General features: G+C 46.8%; 1 protein-coding gene across 5 annotated transcripts in view; it reads left to right on the top strand.

The window, feature by feature from the left end:
* STX8 (syntaxin 8) overlaps positions 1-21302 on the top strand; it is a 253572-nt gene that overhangs the window by 158006 nt on the left and 74264 nt on the right. The window contains exons 8-9 of one of the 5 annotated variants that reach the window (XM_045044700.1): positions 2043-2046; positions 7828-7867. The exons of 3 other annotated variants lie outside the window; for them this stretch is intronic. In XM_045044700.1, coding sequence (XP_044900635.1) covers positions 2043-2046; positions 7828-7852 — 29 coding nt within the window. In that variant the 3' untranslated portion in view covers positions 7853-7867. Of the gene's footprint in view, positions 1-2042; positions 2047-7827; positions 7868-13454; positions 13567-21302 lie in introns of those variants that run through there. One more of the 5 variants, XM_019817162.3, reaches the window with a different exon arrangement.

The following is a 21302-nucleotide window of genomic DNA, read 5'->3' as shown; positions in this document are numbered from 1 at the left end:
CTCTAAGAGAGAGAGAGAGAGAGAGAGAAAGAAAAGAAAAAAGAAAGAGGGGAGGGAGGAAGGAAGGAAGGGAGGAAGGAAGGAAGGAGGGAGGGAGGAAAGAAGGAAGGAAGGAAGAAAGAAAGGTTTGGCGGGGGGGGGTGGGGGCGAGGGCTTGTTCCAGGTGCCTGGGACATATAGCAAAGAGTTGATCCCCTGCACTTCCCACATGCAAGGCTCGATTGATCGTTTCCACATAAGCAGACATGCACATGAAGCTTCAGGCGGGTGTGTTTTAACTGTTTGTGGGGTAGGGAGTTAAGTGAGTCCCTCAAGTGTCCCTGGGTTACTGTTCACATGGCACTCCATTTGTTTAACTCTGGGGACTCGAGCGAGCTGAGGGTGGCGGCCAGCACATCATCATTTTGAGTGCAGAAGGTTGTGAACCGTGAAACGGTCTTTTGTTTCCCTACCCTTAGTGTGTCTTCCTTGCCGATCTGATACATATATAAGTCATAGATGCTTCCGCAGTGAGGAAATTTCCAGTTCTTCATCCAGACCGAATTGCCAGGGGGCCACACAGAAGGGCCTGGTGATGAATTTGTCTGTGTGCTTGTTAACAAAGGATTCAAGCACCTCTTTGTGAACCTTTCACTCAGGAGCCCGGGCTGTAAAAATTTTACTGAGATCTTTGTGTGGCTCTTCCTCCCTTTCCCTTGCCCCTCCCCCCGCCCCCCAAATCGCGTCCAGTCGAAAGCAATACTGTCTTTTTCCCGCCTCCAAACACAAATCAGCCTGGTGTTTTCCACCGGTACCCACGCGTACTTTCCGATCTGTTACTTGTATCAGGACGTCTCCACGAAAGCAAGATCTTTGTGATCGCGGTTAAATATTCAGAGTGCCTCGTCCTCATTAGAATTCAAAATAGAGCCTCGTCTGAGTCTGACGGACAGAGCCAATTGTGAGAGGCCAGACTGAGTGTTCTGAATGACTTGGGCTGAGGGGCTCGGTTGCTTCTCAGCATATTGACTATTACGTAATGTTGTGCAAGCACACCGATTGTGATTTGAGCAGCATTTCGGCGACGCGGTGAGCAATCAGCCCGGCCGACCCTGCGTTAGCACCGTCTCAGCCCGGACCCCTTGGGGGTTACCCCTCCGCGTTTGGGAACCTGCTGGTCTTAGGGAAGCCACAGCATGGGTGTGGAGCCACAACTGGGTCACAGCATGGGCTTGGCCGCTTAGGCCCCGGGGTGACTCAGAGGGCATGCCCTCTGTGAGGCCCCGCTTCCTTCTTTATGAAACAAGGGGAATAATGACCAGTCTGCATGGCTGTTGTGCAGACGGAGTGAGAGCCAGCTGGGCGGCGGCGGGACTGGTTGTAGTGCCTCCTCAGTAGACGCCAGCGCCGCGAAAGCACGGGTTTCGAGCGGTGGCCTAGAGCTGCCTTCGTGAACTAAGACTCAGAGGAAGCCGGTGTGCAGAAGGGCTTTTAAGGAGAACAGTGATGGCCTGAGTAAGTTGGGCAGCGATGTTCTGAAGCTAGGTTTTTATGTCCTCCCTGGATGAGAAGGAGTTGCTTTCTCTCAAATAAACTGAAATTTGTGATCTTGTGGCCGAAGCCATTCCCGGGCATGAGTCGGTGGGTGCCACTCGTAGTGGGGCGTGGAAGGCGCCGCCGTCCCTTTGGGTGGCGTGAACGTACTTTTTCTTCCATTAGCTCTTCGGAAGCTAACACAACGTAGGTAGAAAACCGAGTTCTGAGTTGTCTGGTTTATTTAACCGACCTCGGAGACAATGTAATCTCCCAAGGAATGGTCTTGAAAACCCTACCGCAAACACAGATCATTAGAGATCTGATTACGGAGCTTTTCTTTGTCTCGCTGCTTCTCAAGAATACTCTTCTGGCCTTCCTCCTGCTTCTTTCTTTTATCCTCCTTCTTTGGGATAATCCAGTTAAATTCTTGAGCTCCCGTCTTCTTGACACACACGTGTGTCCGTGTCTGTTCCCCAATGTCGTCTTTCGCTCAGTGTCCATGGAGAAATGCCAGCTCCTCCGCTAAGGGATGTCAGCCTTCAAAGCCCCCTGGGGGGCAGCTGGGTGGCTCCGTTGGTTTCTGCTCAGGTCATGGATCTCACAGTTTCGTGAGTTCAAGCCACGCATCGGGCTCTAGGCAGACAGCACGGAGCCTGCTTGGGATTTCTTGGTCTCCCTCTTTCTCTGCCCCTCCCCCGTTCATGCTGTCTCTCTCAAAATAAATAAATAAACTTAGAAATGGAAAAAAAAAAAAAGGCCACCTTGTCCTCAAGCTGCATTTCCTGTCTGTGTATTCTTTCCTTCTTCCCTGTTAACAATGAGCGTCATCCGTATGCCAGGTGCTGGGCTCAGTTACTGGAGCAGAAAGGTGGGTGGGCTCACGCCCTTCCTGTCCCGGGCACCGTAGAGTGGAGGAGAAGGACCCAGGGACTGCAGGGAGCCCCGGCAGAGAAGGATCACAGTCATCTTAGGGGCTCCCGGGTTTAAGAGGACACAATGCGGGGGCAGAGGTCTGAGGAGTGAGGGGGGATAGACGTCCCCAGGGTCTGGTGGTGTGAAAACCCAAAGTGAGCAGGATGCGTCTTCTGTGATCCCGTGTGAGGGAGGGAAGAAAGGAAGGAGGGAGGGGCAGAGGGAAGGTGGGAAGACGCGTGTCAGATCTGTAGAGGGGTGTTTGCTAGAACATCTGTAGCCAACAGTGTTCCCTCAGAGCGGTGTGAGCAGGCCAGGCTCGGAGCCGGGTGGCCAGAGATGATCTGTGCCTGTAGTACCTCTGTAATTTAAATATTGTTTGACATTTCAAGGAAAATGTATTTCTGTCTTAATATTTTAGCGTCTTCAGTCATTTTTTCTACCCGTAGCATTGTTATAAGGGTGATGGCAATACTCTATTTTAACCTTTCTTTCTAACATTTTATTATAAGCCCTTTTTCCTTTTGGTAGCATTGGTAACATTCTCTCAAACATTCTATTCTACCGTCATTTACTTAGGACGGTCTTGTTTGGGGCTTTTAGATTGTTTCCTCATTTTTGCTGTATACGTAATGCTGTGTTACATCAAGCTTCTTTCCATATGTAGGATTTTTCCCCGTCAGGTAGGGTCTCGGTTAGGATGCTTCCAGGACCAGAATCACAGACTGGGTCTGGCTGTCTTATCTCGAGGAGGCCCTGACTGGGAGGTTGTTTGAGCCTAGAGAAGGGACGGGAGGCGGGAGGCCACAGACGGGGGAGGAATCTGGCCGTGTTGAACTCCGTGTGATAGGAGTGCCCTCAAAATGGAGCCAGAGGTTGGATCTGGACAGCCAGGAAAAAAGAAAACAAAACAAAACATGCCCATTACTTATTATAACAACGTTACTTATTTCCCAAGCAGATTGACCGAGGCCCAGGGTGGGAGCCATGTTGATAGGTAATTGTCAAATTATTTTCCAGTCCCCCTCTCGGACTTCTCAGCGACGGCACGTTGCTAAGATCCAGTGCCACTCTCCCCCCACCCTTGCTCTTCTTGAATAACTTCTGGTATTCCAGAAGGTTCTGTCCACCGGAAGTCCCTCTTCTTCCTTGATTCCCGTGGCACGGCGTCATCCCCAAGTCCGCGCTGCCGCCCCAGCTGCTCAGCGCTTCCCTTCCTTTCTTCTCGTACTTGCCGGGCACCGAGAAGGAGAAGCCGGGAAGGCCTGGTGGCCCGCCTTGGGGAGCTCTCAGCCGGAGAGGGAGGCAGCGAGCTTGGGGCCCCACGATGAAGACTCCTGGGTGTTCGCAGGACGCCGTGGAAGCGGCCTCATGGGGCCCCTCGTTCTGGAAAGCTGAGTGGGAATCTAACAGAGGTGGGTTAGCATCCCAGGCAGTAGGTTTGCAGGAGGCACAAAGCCCCGAGACGACCCTCGGTTTCCCAAGCAAGAAATGGGGCCGGCCGGCTGGGCCCAAGGGTGCCTGCCGGAGACGCGCGGCTGTGAGGCCGGGGCCAGCTCAGGGGGGGCCCAGGCTGCAAACCCAGCCCCCTTTAGGCTTGCGTTGCTTGTCCTCTTCCCGCCTCTCCCGAAGACAACACTTGGGGCTCAGCCCTCTGCCCTTTTGCCCCCGACACTTCTTTAAGCTTCTTGACCTGCTCTCTCTCGGACAGCTTCATGGTCAACTAGCTGCTGTGCGTCTCAGACCCGGGCTGAGCCGGAGCTCAAGGTCTGTGTGTTCGCCTCCTGACACTCAGTTTCTCTTTCCTGCCCCCGCCCCCAATCTGTGCTGCGTCTCGGTACATCCGTCACCTTTCACCCCCCAAGCAACTTCCTCTTCTGTGCTTGCTTCTGATTTTTTTTTTTTCCTGCCCAAAGTTTCCTTCATCCCGTCAGATGCTTTCGGAGGCCAGACGGGAACCCTCATAATGAAGCCGGCCGCCGTGATGACCTCCGGTGGCCGACGGGAGAGTAAAGAGCAGATTGTGGCCGGGTCGGGGGATGCCGTGCCACATTACCCGTCTGCTTCTCTTCTTGGGAGAAGCCTGAAACCTGGATCTTCAAGCGAAGTCTCCCCATATTTCCACGTTGACAGTAAATCAGCATTTAAAAAAATTCCCACGCGGGCCAAATAAAACATGTCCCAACGTACTCCGTGGGGCCCCCTTGTTCCCATCCGTCCCGTCAGCCCCTGGGCCTGTTGGGGAATAACACCACAATCTCTCTCTCTCCCCTGTTCAGTTGCTTCGTGTTCTCACCACTGTGTTTCTGGCTCTTGTCCCGTTTATGTAGCCGTTCAAACTCCTCACGACGAAGTCTGTCGATAGGCACAGAAAAACGCGCGTGAGTGTCGTCTTGATTGCTTTTGTGCACCCGGTGGCCCCGCGTCTTCTAGTTCTGGTGTCCGAACGCAGCAAAACTCCATCCAGCTGTTAGCGTTACGGACAGAAACAAGAGGAGCCCCTCTGCTGAAGGCGCCCTTATTTCTTAAACATGCTCTTCTCGGTCGATTTAAAACTTGTTCCCCTTCCTTTTCCCCATCTGCTGCCTGTTAGACGAAGTGACTTTTCTCCGTCACGGAGATGACAGATACCAAGCAGTAAAACCGTAGAGCGCAAAACTCACAGGACACCTGCCTCTAAAACCCAAGAGAAAACCCTAGCACTCCATGAATATATTGCGATCGCCCCCAGATTCATTTTAGGGGCTAACGTGTTTGGCTCACAGACCCCTCCTTCGCCGGGCACCCTTCAACCCTTCCTGCCCCTCCGGGGCCCTGTGGTCAGTCATGAAACGTGTCTAATGCACGCCTGAGGCGTCTGCGGTCAGATGTCTTGTGTATGCGACCGCATCGCTGTTGTCTGCTTTGATTTTGAGTCCCGACTGTGGAAAAGCCCATTTTTCTGCTAACAGCGTTTATTCTGGAAGCGGGAACAGGAGCAGTGAGTTGAAATGTTGATGCTTCGGCTTAATCCGGGCAAAATGAAGCCTTTGAGAGAAGCGCAAAATTGGAAAACCTTTACTTAATGGAAGGTGATTGATAGGGGCTGACAGCCTCCGAGCAATCGCCACGGCCTCAGAGGCCTCCACGCTTCTGTAATCTGCCGCGAGGCTATCATCAAGGGGTCAGAAATGATCATAGAGCAGAATCACTTTTTGATTATTGTTTTTGCTTGGTGTGGTTTGGAAAGATAAGGTGTGATTTCCAAGAGCGGCTTCTGTTGTCACGGGAGTAATAATTACACCGCGCGGGCCTCGGTGGGTGCCACTCCTGACGTGCGTGTTTGTGCGTGTTTTCCGGTAATGTTTGTTTGCCCGGGATCTCGTGTGCTTTCAGCTGGCCCTATGGGGCCAGCAAGTGCTGGCCGGGCTTAGAAGGACCCCCTGGGACGTGTATGTTTTGCATACTCAAGGTATACTTTACCACTATCATTTTGTCTACTGCCCAAGGTGGGGAAGAGTGCCCCCAACGCCTGTTCCACATGTCTTGCCAATCCAACCTAGCCCTTCAGGAGTCCGCCATTACACCCAAGTGTCCTCATTCATACACTGATTTTCTTTTATATTTGTAAATTGAGAGGAAACGAAGATTTGGATTCTGGGGACGCCTGGGTGGCTCAGTCGGTTACGTGTCCGACTTCGGCTCAGGTCATGGTCTCACGGTCCCTGAGTTCAAGCCCCGCGTCGGGCTCTGGTGCTGACAGCTCGGAGCCTGGAACCTGCTTCGGATTCTGTGTCTCCTTCTCTCTCTCTGCCCCTCCCCTGTTCACACTCTGTCTCTTTCTTTCTCTGTCTCTCAAAAATAAATAATTTTTTTTTTTAATTAAAAATTTTTTAAATTAAGCAAAAGTTTGCATTCTGGTGTGACTGAAGTCTTTGAACACATAAAATCGGTGGCTGAGACTAGATGCTCTTTGAGGTTCATCCAATTCTGTCATCCTATTTTCATACCCCTTTGAAGAGAATCAGGCACCCTGCCCCAACCCCGCTGTACCCTACAACACGCACACAGAGACGAGCCGGGGGTCTAGACCAGAACCCGATTCTGCAGGGTGGCCAGCACCAGGTTAGATACTCACAGAATCAGGGGCGCCTGGGTGGCTCAGTCAGTGAAGCGTCCGACTCTTACTTTCGGCTCAGGTCATGATCTCATGGCTCGTGGGTTCAAGCCCCACTTTGGGCTCTGTGCTGACCGCTGTGAAGCTTGATTGGGACTCTCTCTCTCCATCTCTCTCTTTCTCTCTCCCTCAAAATAAATAAATAAATTTATTTTTTTAAAAAAAAGATGCAGAATTGGGGCACCTGAGTGGCTCAGTCTGTTGAGCATCCGACTTCGGCTCAGGTCATGATCTCACGGTTCGTGAGTTCAAGCCCCACGTCGGGCTCTGTGCTTGACAGCTCAGAGCCTGGAGCCTGCTTCAGATTCTGTGTCTCCCTGTCTCTCTCTGCCCCTCCCCCACTTGCACACTGTCTCTCTCAAAAATAAATGAACATTACCAAAAAAAAAAAAAAAAAGATGTAGAATTATATCCTACCCGAACAGGGACTTTGGCCTGCATTGTCGCGTGTTGCCTATCTTGGCTGTAAATGTTGTTAACCAACGTCTGTAATTTTTCTCATCAGAACAAAACAAGAAAGATAAGGGAAAATTTTTAATGGAAGATACAGAGAAAAGTTTAGCAGATTTTAGTCTGTATCCAAATAGGAAAATAAAGGGATGGGATTATGGGAGTGACTCCTGGGTTTTGTGTTCGAAAAGTTGTTGCCAGAAACAGATTCCTAACATTTTTCTCTCAAGTTCGGCCATTTTCTTTCTTTCTTTCTTTTTTTTTTTTTTTAATGTTTATTTATTTTGAGATTGGAAGAGAGAGAGAAAGCAAGCTGAGGAACAGAGAGAGAGAGAGAGAGAGGGAGAGAATCCCAAGCAGGACCCATGCTGTCAGCACAGAGCCTGACATGGGGCTCGAGCTCACAAACTCTGAGATCGTGACCCGAGCCGAAATCAAGAGTCAGACGCTCAACTGACTGAGCCACCCAGGCTCCCCGAGTTCGGCCATTTTCAGTTATGGTTTTAGAAGTGAGGTAGTAGGCATTTTTTAAAAATTTTTTGAAAAATAAGTCTTTCTAAGATTTAAGTTTTTAGTACAAGTTTTCATACCTCTCCTCTCTTAAACATTATACCCATAAAAAGGACTAAGTGAACATGTAGCTGGTTTTAGGGTTGTTAAGTCACAGTCATTCACAGATCATCCTTTTCATGTGTTATCGAAACAGAAATTCAAACATCAAATTACCGTGGCGCCTGGGTGGCTGAATCGGTTGAGCATCCGACTCTTGGTTTCGACTCAGGTCATGATCACAGGGTCATGGAGTCGAGCCTTGCGTAGGGCTCTGCAATGAGTGTGGACTCTGCTTGGGATTCTCTCTCTCTTTCCCTCTGCCCCTCTTATCCACTCATGCACGTGTGCACTCGCTCTCTTTCTCTCTCTCTCTCTTTCTCTCGAAAAAGAACTCAAATTACCTTCCTGATTCCCTGTGTCCACTCCATTTAGGGGTCCCCCTAGCCCCAGCCAATTTTTGGTGTGTGCTTAGAGAATGGGGCGGTTTTACTTGAATATTAGCTGTGAGAAGCAGTAACCATCGATGAATGCACGCTCCATAGCGGTGGCCGTGTGCAAAACAGCTCAGGACAAAGCAGAGCTTAAGGTGCAGAGAATCTGCCCTTGTGACTTGCTCTTGATCCTAAGGCAGCATGCCCACTTGGAACCGCACGTGTTTGAAGGAAGTAGGAGGGTAGCTTAAGGGAATTCGTAGTATTCAAAAAGTAAAATAGGTCATTCTCCCTTCCCAAGCCCTTTGGCGAAGCAGTGCTATCAACCAGATACGAAGCTTGAAAGAACTCGACTCTACATGTTGTTACATTAATGAAGGCTTTAGAGATCCCTTCAGCTGTTCCAGCAGACCTCACCAGTGACCCCGTGTTTATTTTTTTGGCTCACCTTTTCTTTCTGTCTCAGAGCCAAGCAGTCGTGACGATTTCCAGCCGTTGAATGAGCGTTAAATTCCTAAGAAAAATTGATTTGGGGCTCATTTTCAATCACTGATGAGTTCTCTCTGCCCGTGAGTGTGAACAGTGAGATCAATTTCTCCGGATTAGCAGCAGAACGATCTTGGTATTGGACTTGAGTCTCAGTGGTCTGTGACACAGGTGTCCTCCCATGGCAGGCACCTCGGGCCTCTGCTCATCCCTGCACATCAGGCCTGCGCCTGGATCGGCCTTATATGTCTCCAGAACAGCCTCTGCATGTTCTTTCACACGCTCGTTCCTGCTCCTCAGGGACTTTGGCCCTCGAAGCAACAGTCCCTTTCAAAATGACTTTTGGATTTCCGAAAAGTGTTATATATTTTTAAAGTTTCTTGTAGATATGGATCTAAGAGTTTCCATGGTCGCATTGGCATTTGTCTGGCATGGCTTCTTCCCTGTAAATATACAGAGAAATGAAAAGAAACCCGAGAAGGGTCACTTTTAAGAGTGAATGAATATGGTGGCCTCGCACCACGATGAATGCAGTTAGTGCCACCGAACCGCACGCTTAAAGATGGCTCGTGTGGCGAGCTTCATGGTATGTGTATTTAACCACAGTAAATTTTTCTTATTTAAAAAACGAGTAAAATTTGATTTCATGAAGTTATGGCAAAGGTAAAGTCGTGTAATTTCTGAAATTCCTTGGCACCTTTATAAAGTAATGAACAATACCGTTCCGTACGACCATTTTTCATGTGATGCGGTAACAGAATCTTCATTATATCTATACAGATTTGCCTAAGCAGAATAGAAAAAGGAACAAAAATGCCTTCAAAAACTAGAGAACACGTCACAAATAAAACGTAGATGAATTAAGCATTGTTGTTGCTGAATCTTAACTTCCGTCATTCCTGTTAATATTAGTAAAGCACAGTTTTCTGATCACTGATCTATTCCTATGTCCAAAATATTGGCAGTTTGTTTTTTGAAACCTGGAAGGAAAGTTTTACGCCTGGAATGTTTGATTAACAGAGACTTCTCTGTTCTTGTTATCAGCCCTCTGGCGTTACACTTTTCATGTAACTTCAGTAACATGATATAACGTCAGTAACACGACTTTTTTAGCATGTCTACAGGGATGCTTTTGACCCGCCTTGCTGCTCCGACTTCCGGTTTGTTTAGAGGCAATGGAGGCCCTAAGAGTCAGGGGACATGCTTCCTCCCTTTGGTCAGGCAGCGGGCACCCCTTAACTGTGACACTGAGTCTGTTTAATTCACACTAACCACGCCTTAGCAAAGTTAGACTTCCAGTGTTGCCAAACAATGGTTGTCCTCATTGTGATCCAGACTCACCTCTCTTCTGCCTGTCTTTTCCACTCTGCTTCACGTTCCTTCGTCCTGTTTTTTAATGTGAGCTGGACCTACTTCTGTGGTGTTCCTCATTCTGTGAGTATTTCTTCGCCGTGTCTCGTATTTTTGGTGGCATGTGCTGGCTTCAGTCAATTTAATACCCAGATGTGCTAGACTTTAAACATTCCTGCTTCATTCTCCCCCTCCCCCCAAAGCACCTTTATTGCCAGTGGCGAAAATTCTAGACCTCAGGCAAAGTTTTCAGAACAAGAGCCCTTTTAGCCCTTCAGTACTAAATAAATATTTCTAAGCACTTTGCAAAGTGGAGACTATAATTATGATACATTTTCATACGTGAAGGGAGAGGGAAAGGAGAGCCATCTAGAAGGAGTTTCTCTGGCCTGTGGCAAATTAGAAGATCTAGGTATTTAAAGGCATATATTTTTTTGGGGGTGGGGGGGAAGGGGATAAAATGATACTGATTATACCAACAGTAATCCTCAGAATGAGCACAGAAGTTTTACTATCTGAGTTTTTCTGTCCCAGCATCACACAACCTTGTTTATCTACACTGCTCATGTCAAAGAAGCCAGATCAGGGGTCTCTGGCATTGCCGAATGCCAACAACACTGCCTGGTTTTAGGCAACGAAAGGTATGGGGAAGCCTTTGGAGAATTTTTGCCCACAGATTCAAGGCTCTGTATTCAAACTTGCCTCCCTGGGCGGATGGGTTTACTGCAAGGGTAGTAACTCCCACAGGCGATAATATCTCTTCTCCTTGCTAATGTTCCAAGTCAGGCTCAGGTTCCTGATTTCCACCAGGAGGATGCCATAAACACACTTGACCCTTGAGTAGCATGGATTTGAACTATGGAGGTCCACTCACGTGTAGATTTTTTTTTTCAATAAATGTAGTACAGTATAGTAAATGTATTTTTCTCTTCCTTAGGATTTTATTTAAGTTTATTTATTTATTTTGAGAGACAGAGAAAGTGTGTGAGCTGGGGAGGGGCAGAGAGAGAAAGAGAAAGAGAATTCCAAGCAGGCTCCACACTATCAACGCAGAGCCCTACTCAGGGCTCGATCTCATGATCCGTGAGATCATGACCTGAGCCGAATTCAAGAGTTGGACCCTTAACCAACTGAGCCACCCCCCCCCACTTCCTTGTGATTTTTTAAATAACGTTTTCTTCCCTGTAGCTTTACTTTACTTCACTGTAAGAATACAGTATAGAGTGCATACGACATACAGAACATGTGTTAATGGACTATGTTGTCAGTGAGGCTTCTGGTCAGCAGCAGTCGATTAGTAGTTAAGTTTTGGGGGAGTCAGAGGGCGCCTCCAACCCCTCATTGTTCAAGGATCCAGTGTCATTCTAAGTAGGTCTCTCTGAGCTCACAGCCCTGGAGCCCGAGCATCCCCCAAGGGGCTCACCTTGATGGGCTCTGCACTGTGACAATCAGTAGCGCCTTAATCCGTCGGTCTTAAAAGTGCATCTCCGGCTCTGGGTGCTGGGCTCTCCCTGTGCGCCCTACACTGTCCTCTCTCATCTCTTTCTAGTCCTTTCTTTTTTCTCCTTTCCTGTTTTCTTTCAGGGAAGCTTTCAGACTTCCAGTCTTTTTCTCCCCACTGCTCATCTCTATTCATCACCTCAGTCAAGAGTATACCCTCCAGAGGCGTCCCTCTCAGCCTCCTCCTACCCTCTCAGCCAGCTTCCGCAAAGCTCTGTCCTCCTCTGCTCTGTTTTGTGTGTCCCAGCCAGCCACTTTCTCCCTTCGCTGTGTCATAGAGTATGGAGCCATCTGGAAGTGTGCCACCAAATAGAACAGAAGACAGGAATAGTCCAAGAAATACATTTTTTAAATTATTTTTTAATGTTCATTTATTTCTGAGAGAGGGAGAGAGAGAGAGAGAGAGAGAGAGAGAGAGAGCAGAGGAGGGGCAGAGAGAGAGAGGGAGACACAGAATCCGAAGCAGGCTCCAGGCTCCGAACTGTCAGCACAGAGCCCAATACGGGGCTTTGAACTCAGGAGCCGTGAGATCGTGACCTGAGCCGAAGTCAGACACTCAACCGACTGAGCCACCCAGGCACCCCAAGAAGTACATTTTTAAAAACGTTATTGTATCATGGCTTTATGATATACTCTACAAATTACTTTGTAAAAATATCTTTTGTATACGTTTTCTTGCCATTTCCATGACCCATTTTCAAGTGCATCGAAGCTAGTGAATTAGCACCTGTGTGGCTGCGTTCTCGCAAAATTGAAGACCGGAGCCACCTTCTCCCAACCCAGTTTCATCTCCTCATAGAAGATGTTTTGGGTTTTGTTCCTTGGTCATCTTAGCAGGATGCCAGCCATTTTGGAGTCAGTCGGGCTCTATGGAGAACGGTCTTTCACACATTTGGCTACTTAGTTTGGAAACTGATGGATATCCTCTTTCACTTGGAGTATGCGGAGGGTCGCTTCGCCCTCTTCTAGACATGGCTGACTTTGTCAAAACAGCTAAAGTCGGATTGCACTTTTGCGATCATAACCACGGATGAGGCGTTGTGCCCTTAGCTCGTTCTGGTAATGAGGACTTACAGAGGCTTAAAACCCTTTTTTTTAATCCCCTAGAGAGGCTCTGTCCATCAGGGGCCAATCAAGAAAAAGAGTAACCATACTAGGTGTTTCACACAGAGGAGACGTAATACAGAGAACTTGTTGCAACACTGTGGGGAGGACTGAGAGAATAAAAAAGGGGAGGGTGGAGTAATCCAGAAGGTAGTACCTGTGCGAGGCAGCTACCACATAGACATGGGAGAAGGATGGTTAGAAGTGTGTTCCAGAGCCCAGGAGCATCCTCACCGCTGCCCTCCCAGGACCGCTGCCCAACCAGAACAGCAGGACCATGAGAGGATGACACCAGACCGGAGAAGGGCCACCTTGCTGGTGCTGGGGCCGCAAGGGAGGCTGCGTGGCTGCAACTGGCGTCACTGAGGAAACTCACAGAGACACTGCTAGAAGCAGATGGGGAAAAAGAGGAAGAAAGACAGCTTCTCTCCTTCTCCTTCTTGCTTTCTGAACTCCTTCCAGTACCTGATATTGGCAGAATGCAACAGGAAGCTAGCTGGCAAGGGAACCCAGGAAAAGTGGGGTTTGCAGACTCCAAGCCCCAAAATGCCAGCACAGGGCGAAGAAGGGCAGGTGTAGAGCTAAGAGACAACAGGTCATTCCTGGCCCGCAGGCTCTCTACGTGGGGACCATTGAGATGTTCTCTGTATCTATCTCACTGAAATCATCTGAAGTGCTTTCCCAGCCTTTCATGTTTCCTTCAGAATTGTGAGGTTCCTCATGGACCTGTTGAATTGGAAAAAGGTTTATATGTATTCTAGAGGACTGTTTGATCAGAGCCATTGATTCCCAGCAACATAAATTTCAGAAAACCCTAAAAATATATACATTGTCATCAACAGAACAAAGTGTTGTTATCACATTGAGCACCTGGAAGTAATGATACCATTTCCAGTGCTTGGCAAGTGGACCTACTATGTTAGATAATTATAGACATGAACGAATGCACAACAGTTGCACTTCATGTCTTAATCATGCTATTGGCTTATATCTTTCAGTTATTTCCTTTCTATCTCTTTGTGAAAGGAAGAACCGTGAGAAGTTATCTGTGAAAAAAGCGACAAACAGAAAGGACCGTTGGCCACCCTCTGCACTCTTAGAGATTGGAAGGTAAAACTGAAGAGACCTTCCAGAAGTTAGAACCAAAGACAAGGGAGGATATATTAATTAGAGGCTTAGTCAAGATCCAAATGATAGGAATGTCACAATGAGAAAATAGGAGCAAGGAAATTTTCAAAGAGAAGAATGCAAGAAATTTCCCCAAAACTGAGGAACAGGAGTGACCATATTGAAAGAATCCACTAGGTTCCCAGCTTAATAAATGGAAAAAAGACCCATGTCAAGGCACAGAGTAATGAAATTTCAAAACCTATAGATAAAGAGAAATTCCTGTAATTTCTCAGAGTAAGTGGAAGGGGGCACAGGGTGGTGGTGGGAGGATCTGAAATCAGAAAGGCATCCAGTATCTCATCAAAAACACTGGAGGGCAGTGAAGTATTGCAGCAAGCTCCTGGCAGATGTACTTTCCCTAATGAGAAAGTTAACTCTAAAAAAGAGATATCTGATGCCAGAAGTGAAGGAGAAAAGGAAGGAGAATTCCCTGGATGATAGCAGTGGGAAGACCCAGGTCTGTGCAACAGACCAAGAGACTCACCATTCAAGAACAGATCTAGAAGTCAGGGGGAAAATAGAATGATATGTTTTCCTAGATGAAAAAAGTACCCTTAGGGGTGCCTGGGTGGCTCAGTCAGTTAAGCGTCCAACTTTTGATCTCAGCTCGGGTCATGATGTCATGGTTCATGAGATTGAACCCAGTGTTGGGTTCTGTGCTGATAGCATGGAGCCTACTTGGGATTCTCTCTCTCCCTCTCTCTTTGCCCCTCCCTGCTCATGCACATGCTCTCTCTCTCTCTCAAAATAAATGAATAAACTTTAAAAAAAGAAGAAGAAGAAAAATGCACTGAGAGGCTGCTGGAGAGTATGCAATTTGGTAGCAGGGAATCGAAGCAATTGAAAAAGAAAGGCAATTATTAACTACAGGAAAATGAAAAGTAATACCAAAAAAAGGAAACATAGTTATAATGTATTACTTAAGAGTGAATGTGTACATAGCCATAATAATTTAGACATTTGCTGTTAAAATAACCTAAATATATGATATAAGTATACAGAAGATGGGAAAGAGAAGAAGTGAAATGTAAGAGAGCTAAATCCTACAATGAAGGAAGAAATGACTATGTAATATCTAAAACTGATAGAATTTAGAGATTATAATCTAAGCATATTATTTTAAATGGTGGAGACTAAAAATAAATTGTGAGAACTAATGATGGAGTAGTCAGAAGGGGGAGGCAGAAATTGCCCTTTTTAAAATAAACCTTTTTAGAATTTTTAAGTTTGTGGCATAAATCATTTTGATGTAATCATTTTCTTTAATATTGAGATCTTCGTAGGTTCTGTTATATTGAGGGATAAGCTTCTAAATAACAAACAAATCTGTTAATTAAAAATACAGAGTTTATTAAGTAGAAAAAAATTCAAGTAACTTTTGAATAGATTTCTTTGTATACCTTTAGTTGCACATATTCCCAAAATGATAAGCTGCAGAAATCTCAGACTCTAAGTAGGTTTGTCATTGGGCACTAGTGGTATTCGTAGAGTAATTCTGAACCTACTTTGTGTGCCTAGTAGAAGAGAATGAGTAAATAAATATATTGGTGTACTTAGTAACCAGCGTGATGCAAATACCAAATGGGGGAAGTAAGAACGAACTCTGTGGTGTTAGATTGGAATTCTAAGTATCATTGTGGACTCATGATTGAAAAGTAATAAATATCCTGCTTTTAATCAGTGAAAGAGCCTCGAAGCAATGACATTCCAGTAGCAGTGAGCATAATTAGTGCCCAGATCTTGGTTTCCAAATACTGTTTACCACGAAAAGGAACCAAACTCCTTGCAGCAACAGCTAATTCTAGGCTAGGGTAGAGAAATATAAGACAACCCTACAATATCTCATGGCAGAAGTTAAGGAAATGCACAAACTATGATGAAGGCATTTCAAAAGTATATAGGAGCTGCGTTAAAGGAACTCCCCGTGGTCAAATTTGGAGCAATTGAAGCAATAAAAATAATAATGATGGTAATAAACACTGGATTTTTAAAAAACGCATTCATAAGTTCACATCAATAGTAAAAAAAAAAAAAGGCAGAGGTGAGCCTGGGGAGAGGGTCTTCTTGCCAGCTAATAAATGTAGGAGAGGGGCATCTGGGTGGTTCAGTTGGTTAAGCGTCCAGCTTCAGCTCAGGTCATGATCTCATGGTTGGTGGGTTCGAGCCCTGCATCGGGCTCTGTGCTGACAGCTCAGAGCCTGGAGCCTGCTTCGGATTCTGTGTCTCCCTCTCTCTCTGCCCCTCTCCCACTCACGCTTTCTCTCTCTGTCTCTCAAAATAAATAAATAAACTTTAAAAAAATGTAGGAGAATGATAAAATTATGAAATCACCATTTTGCAAGTGCCAGTGTAATTGTTTCAGAATCATCAGTGGATGCTGAACCAACTGGTGAAAGGTGATGGGAAATAGGATATTCAGTCTCAAATTATGACCCCACAGATTATTTATTAGTTGTAAAGGAGGAAAGATACTTGAACATCACCGGTATTAGAGACAAGCTAGCCTTACACAGCTCCAAATGCGACACAGCAGGAAGTAAATGCATCGTATTTACGTCAAATTGTTAACTCAGGTCTGATCAAGAGAAATAATGAGAGTGGTGTAGACTGTCCTCGGCCCTTTGAAAGTGTCATTGCCATGGAAGAAAGAGAAAGATGGGATAACTGTTGTAGATTAAAGGAGACAGAAGAGGGGCACCTGGGTGGCTCAATTGGTTCAGTGTCCGACTTTGGCTCAGGTCATGATCTCATAGTTCATGGGTTTGAGCCCCATGTTGGGCTGTGTGCTGACAGCTCAGAGCCTGGAGCCTGCTTAGGATTCTGTGTCTCCCTCTTTCTCTCTGCCTCTCCCCCACTTATGCATACTTACTTTCTCTCTCTCTCTCTCTCTCTCTCTCTCTCTCTCTCTCTCTCTCTCAAAAATAAATAAACATTAAAAAAAATAAAGGAGACAGAAGATGCACCTTGTGATTTTGATTAGGTTCTGGATCAAAAATACACAGCTGAAAGAACATTATTGGGATCTCAAGGGGGATTTAAACGTGGACTGTGTATTAGGTAAAGTCATTGCATCGATGTTAAAAGTTTTGGTTGTAACATTGGTTTTATGCTTTGTTGGAGAATTTTCCTTGTTCTTGAAAGATGCATGCTGAAGCTTTAGGGAATGAAGGGTTACGTGTTTGGGGCTTGCTTTCCAAAGTCTCAGCAAAACACACACACACATAATACAAAAACACAGAAAACAGATCCTCTAAGTATGATTTCATTATTAGGTAATGATATATAACAGTTATTCACCAGTGTTACTTGGTCAGTCTCAGTGAGGGCTACACAAATTTTAATTCTTTCAAAATTACAACATTGGGGAGGGGAGGGAAAATCTAAACAGTGAAGTTTCCCATGGATTTCTGTCTTTGTTCACATTTAAAAAAATTTTTTTTATATTTAATTTTGAGAGAGAGGGGGAGAGAGAGAATGTGAGTGGGGAGGGGCAGAGAGAGAGGGAGACACAGAATCCGAAGCAGGCTCCAGGGTCGAGCTGCCAAACAGAGCCCAATGCGGGGCTCGAACCCACAAGCCATGAGATCATGACTTGAACCGGAGTCGGACGCTTAACCAACGGAACCACCCAGGCGCCCCTTAGTTCACATTCTGATATGTTGTCTGAGGAAGGAATGAGCACCTGGTGAAGTTCTAGGTGTACCACGTGTATGCCCTTTCAGATTGGGCTTAAACGGTAGGAGGACCTCTAGAGATGACTCCACTTTAGTGTGAGCGAGGTGAGACATTAGGCAAACTTTGTAGATGCTGCTCATATAGGGTCGAAAGGCTCCAGCTACTCAGGAAGGCAACACCAGTCTCACTGCAGGCTTGTCCCTGAAGACCTTGGCTATCAAGAAGGCAAGGTGCAAACCCTAAGCATTGTCTACCCAGATAGTGAGCTTAATGGGCTCCCTCAGGGGGAATTCTTTATGAACTTGACTCAGTTTAGTTTTCCACCCTAAAAGGCATCACTCTGTGGTGAAATTGTTTGGATGTTTATCTTTTCACTCGACCGTGAGCTTCCTGAGGGGTTTCGACTGGATCTGTCATTCTGGTTCCTAGCAACTAGCAAGATGACTGGCTTGGAGTTGGGTTTATTTGAAAGGCAACTGAACTAATGTGAGTGAGGATTCTCTGGGTCTTCAAGTCAGGCTGGAAAGGTGAGATTTGAATAGGTGAAGAACATTTGTTAGATTACGAATGGTATGAATTGGGCACACTTGGCTTTGGTCCAGTATACCAATGTCTAGGACCATCAAAAAGAAATACCACCTGTCACGTAGGTAACTTCCTCAAGTCTGGTAGCTTGCGGCCACGTACTGCCCATCATTCACTTTGCAAAAACGTCCACACGTACCCTACGGTGGAATATCCCTCAACCAGAAAAGAGAATAAAGTCCTGATACATGCTGCAATATGGATGAACTCTGAAACGTTCTGTTAAGCGAAAGAAGCCAGATTCAAAAGGTCACACCCTGTATGATTCGTCTACACAAAATGTCTAGAGTAGTTAAATCCATAGAGACCGAGGGCAGATCAGTGGTTGCCGAGAGGTAGGGCTTGGGGAGGAATGGGGAGAGATTGCTTAGTGGGCAGAGGGTTTCCTTCTAGGCTGGTAAAGACGCTCTGGAGTAAGGTCCTAGCAGTGGTCCTACAACACTGTGGATGAAATTAATGGCAATGGACTTGCATGTTAAAATGGTAAATTTTAGGGGCGCCTGGATGGCTCAGTCATTCGTGCCTGCGACTTCGGCTCAGGTCTTGATCTTATGGTTCGTAGGTTCGAGCCCCGTGTCGGGCTCCATGCTGACAGCTCAGAGCCTAGAGCCTGCTTCGGATTCTGTGTCTCCCTCTCTCTCTGTCTTTCTCCCGCTCTCTCTCCCGAAAATAAACATTTAAAGCAAAATTTTAATGGTAAAGTTTACATTATCTGTATTTTACGACAATTTTTAAAAAGCCACTAAAAATAAGGACTAATTCTTAGGAAGACTAATTTCTCTAGGGTCCTGTGGTTTCAGGCAGCACAAGCAATTTGGGAAGGCTGGGGGTTCCTGGTTTAAAAGTTCCAGTTTCGTATAGAATGACAGTAGGTTATTCAAGCAAACTAGGATAAGCCGGGGGCACATCTAGCTTTTAACATGTTACTCATGAGGAGAGGCATTTCTTTCTGATCTTTCTGAGTGTGTCCCCCTTGTCACTGTCAGAAAAGTGGCAAGGATAGGACACTGGATCTGACTCAGCGCGGCCGCCCTTCTCTCTGGCATCACGATTGCCGGTCAGCAAGTTAGAAGCTCCAGGGAGGCTGTTCCCTTCCTGGCCTCCCGGCTTCTGACTTTGTTTTCTTTTTCCTAAAATACTTGATTTGGATGCCTGTGAAATCGGCCCCTAGATTTGCACAGTATGGAAGGCCCCCCATTGAGTGTTTGATAAAGTTTTCGAGTTTTGTAAAGCACAGCGACCAGATGTGGCCAGCATCCGTGGTTTGTGGCCAGCGCTCTGCTGAACTTTTTCTTCCCATGGAACCCTCTCTGAAGTTCTTAACTTTCTATGACACGCCAGAGCCTTGAGGGTCGGGGTGAGGTGGGATGGCCCGGCAGACCGCCGGGGAGATCTGTGTTCCTGTGGTTGTACGTGGCTGGTCGCGGGTGAGATGGGGAGGGGAGGGGGAAGGAAGGAAATGTAAGAAATGAGCCGGGAGGAGAGGGGGGAGGGGTACTGAGGTCGAGGAGGAGAGACCCCCATCCTCCGCAGCCCCCCTGGTGACAAGTGCCTCTGTGTCCCTAAGGGAATCTGCTTCCTGTGCTGTGATTCCTTTCCTTGGTCTAAAAAATGAAGTACCCAACAGTGACTTATTTCTAGAAGATTTCCTGAATTGATGAGAGGTGAAAACTACGGACTTTTGGGTTAAGGCCTGCAGACGGCCAGATCTGTAGCCGAACGCTAGCAATGACATACCTCGAAATATTTCTTCTCCTCGCTTCTGTGAAATTCTGTGTTGATCTGTGCCATCATTTCGAGTCACGTAGGCCAGGGCTCACGTTTTCAAATGCCCATCAGGTAAAGAAAATGAGGGCTGCAGTCCAGGTTTGCAGAGTTTGGGGGTGCTGGGTACGTCACACGCCCATCTGGACAGGATGCCTGCCTGTCAGGTGCTGGGACTCATGCCCCCTGGGAATCTGGGCCCTGGGTTACCGGATCAGCTGCTACCTTTCCTTTTTTTTTTTTTTTTTCTTTCTTGAGAAAAAGAGAAACCACCTGATTTTATGTGAAATTTGTGAGTCTTTGAAATTCTGTCCAAATCAGAACACAACTGCAAACTAGACCTGGCTGTTTTGGCTGTCAAGTTAAGGCCAGTGATTGAAGTTAGCCAGTCAGTTCTATAGACACAAAGGCTGGATATGATGTGGGGGGTCGTGCAGAGGCCAAAGAGTTTACTTTTAAGAGTAACACAATTTCGGGCACCCCGGTGGCTCAGTCGGTTAAGCGTCCCAGCTCTTGGTTTCAGCTCAGGTCATGATCTCACGGTTCGTGGGTTCGAGCGCCGAATCAGGCTCTGTGCTGATGCGTGGAGCCTGCTTGGGATTCTCTCTTTCCATCTCTCTCTCTCTCTGTCTCTCAAGAATAAATAAATAAGCTTTTTAAAAAATGTAGATAGAAATGCGTGTGTGTGTGTGTGTGTGTGTGTGTGTGTGTGTGTGTAAATATAAAGCCAGGAAGTCCTCCATATTAAGGAAATTTGCGCTTTGATGAGAAATAATTTTATACCCTGGTTGGGGGTGGAGTGGATAAGAGGAGACACTGTGGGTCTTGGTAGGTGGGGACAGGGGCATGGGGGTCTTTGGTGCTGGGCAGAGGAGAACCAGGCAGCGGGAGCAGAGCACAAAAAGAAATAAATTACCTTGGCATCAAAGACAGGCTTCCTGACTTCCACATTTACCTGAAGCCTCCTGGTCGTGTGTGGGCCCAGCTCCCCCTTCCCCAAATGCAATGGGAAATGCCCCCCCCCCCCCCCCGTTACTTAAAGGTGAAACCTACAGGTAAAAGCAAGGAAGAGCCCCAAGCCAATGTAGCAGAAATCCTGGGCCATGAACAAGGTAGGTGAATGTTGCCTTCTGCTGTTATTTTATGTTTGTAACTTATTTCCTTGTACTGCTAATCAGTTCTTGTGCGCGTGGGCTGTACTCACTGTTTGTTACTTGGGTGTGTTCATTTGCTCTTAAAAAAATAAGGAAGGAAGGAAGGAAGGAAGGAAGGAAGGAAGGAAGGAAGGAAGGAAGGAAGGAAGGAAGGAAGGAAGGAAGGAGAAGGGAAGGAAAAAAAAAAGAAGAGAAAAGAAAAGAAAAAAGAAAAGAAAATTTTAAAAAGTTAAGGGAACCCCGGTGAACTTTCTTTTTTAATTAGGTAGGATCAATGAACATGCCATTTCTCCAAGAAGAACCTTATCCAAGATGAAACGGGAACGCAGGCATCATCCCCTGGGGCAAGAGTGGCCATAGCCAGGAGCCAGTGGAAGAGGAGAATGGCAGGTGGGGAGGGCCTAGGATGGGGAAGGAGGGCTGGTGGCCAGTGGAGTCGGAACTAGAACATTCTGTGAGAAACCTGCGAGCCGCTCTGGCTGGTGTGCCCGCCCGTCT

Source organism: Felis catus, chromosome E1 (genome assembly GCF_018350175.1).
Source record: "Felis catus isolate Fca126 chromosome E1, F.catus_Fca126_mat1.0, whole genome shotgun sequence".
Classification (NCBI taxonomy): Eukaryota; Metazoa; Chordata; class Mammalia; order Carnivora; family Felidae; genus Felis; species Felis catus.
The sequence above is the reverse complement of the archived record's forward strand: the minus strand, read 5'-3'. Positions and strand labels throughout refer to the sequence as shown.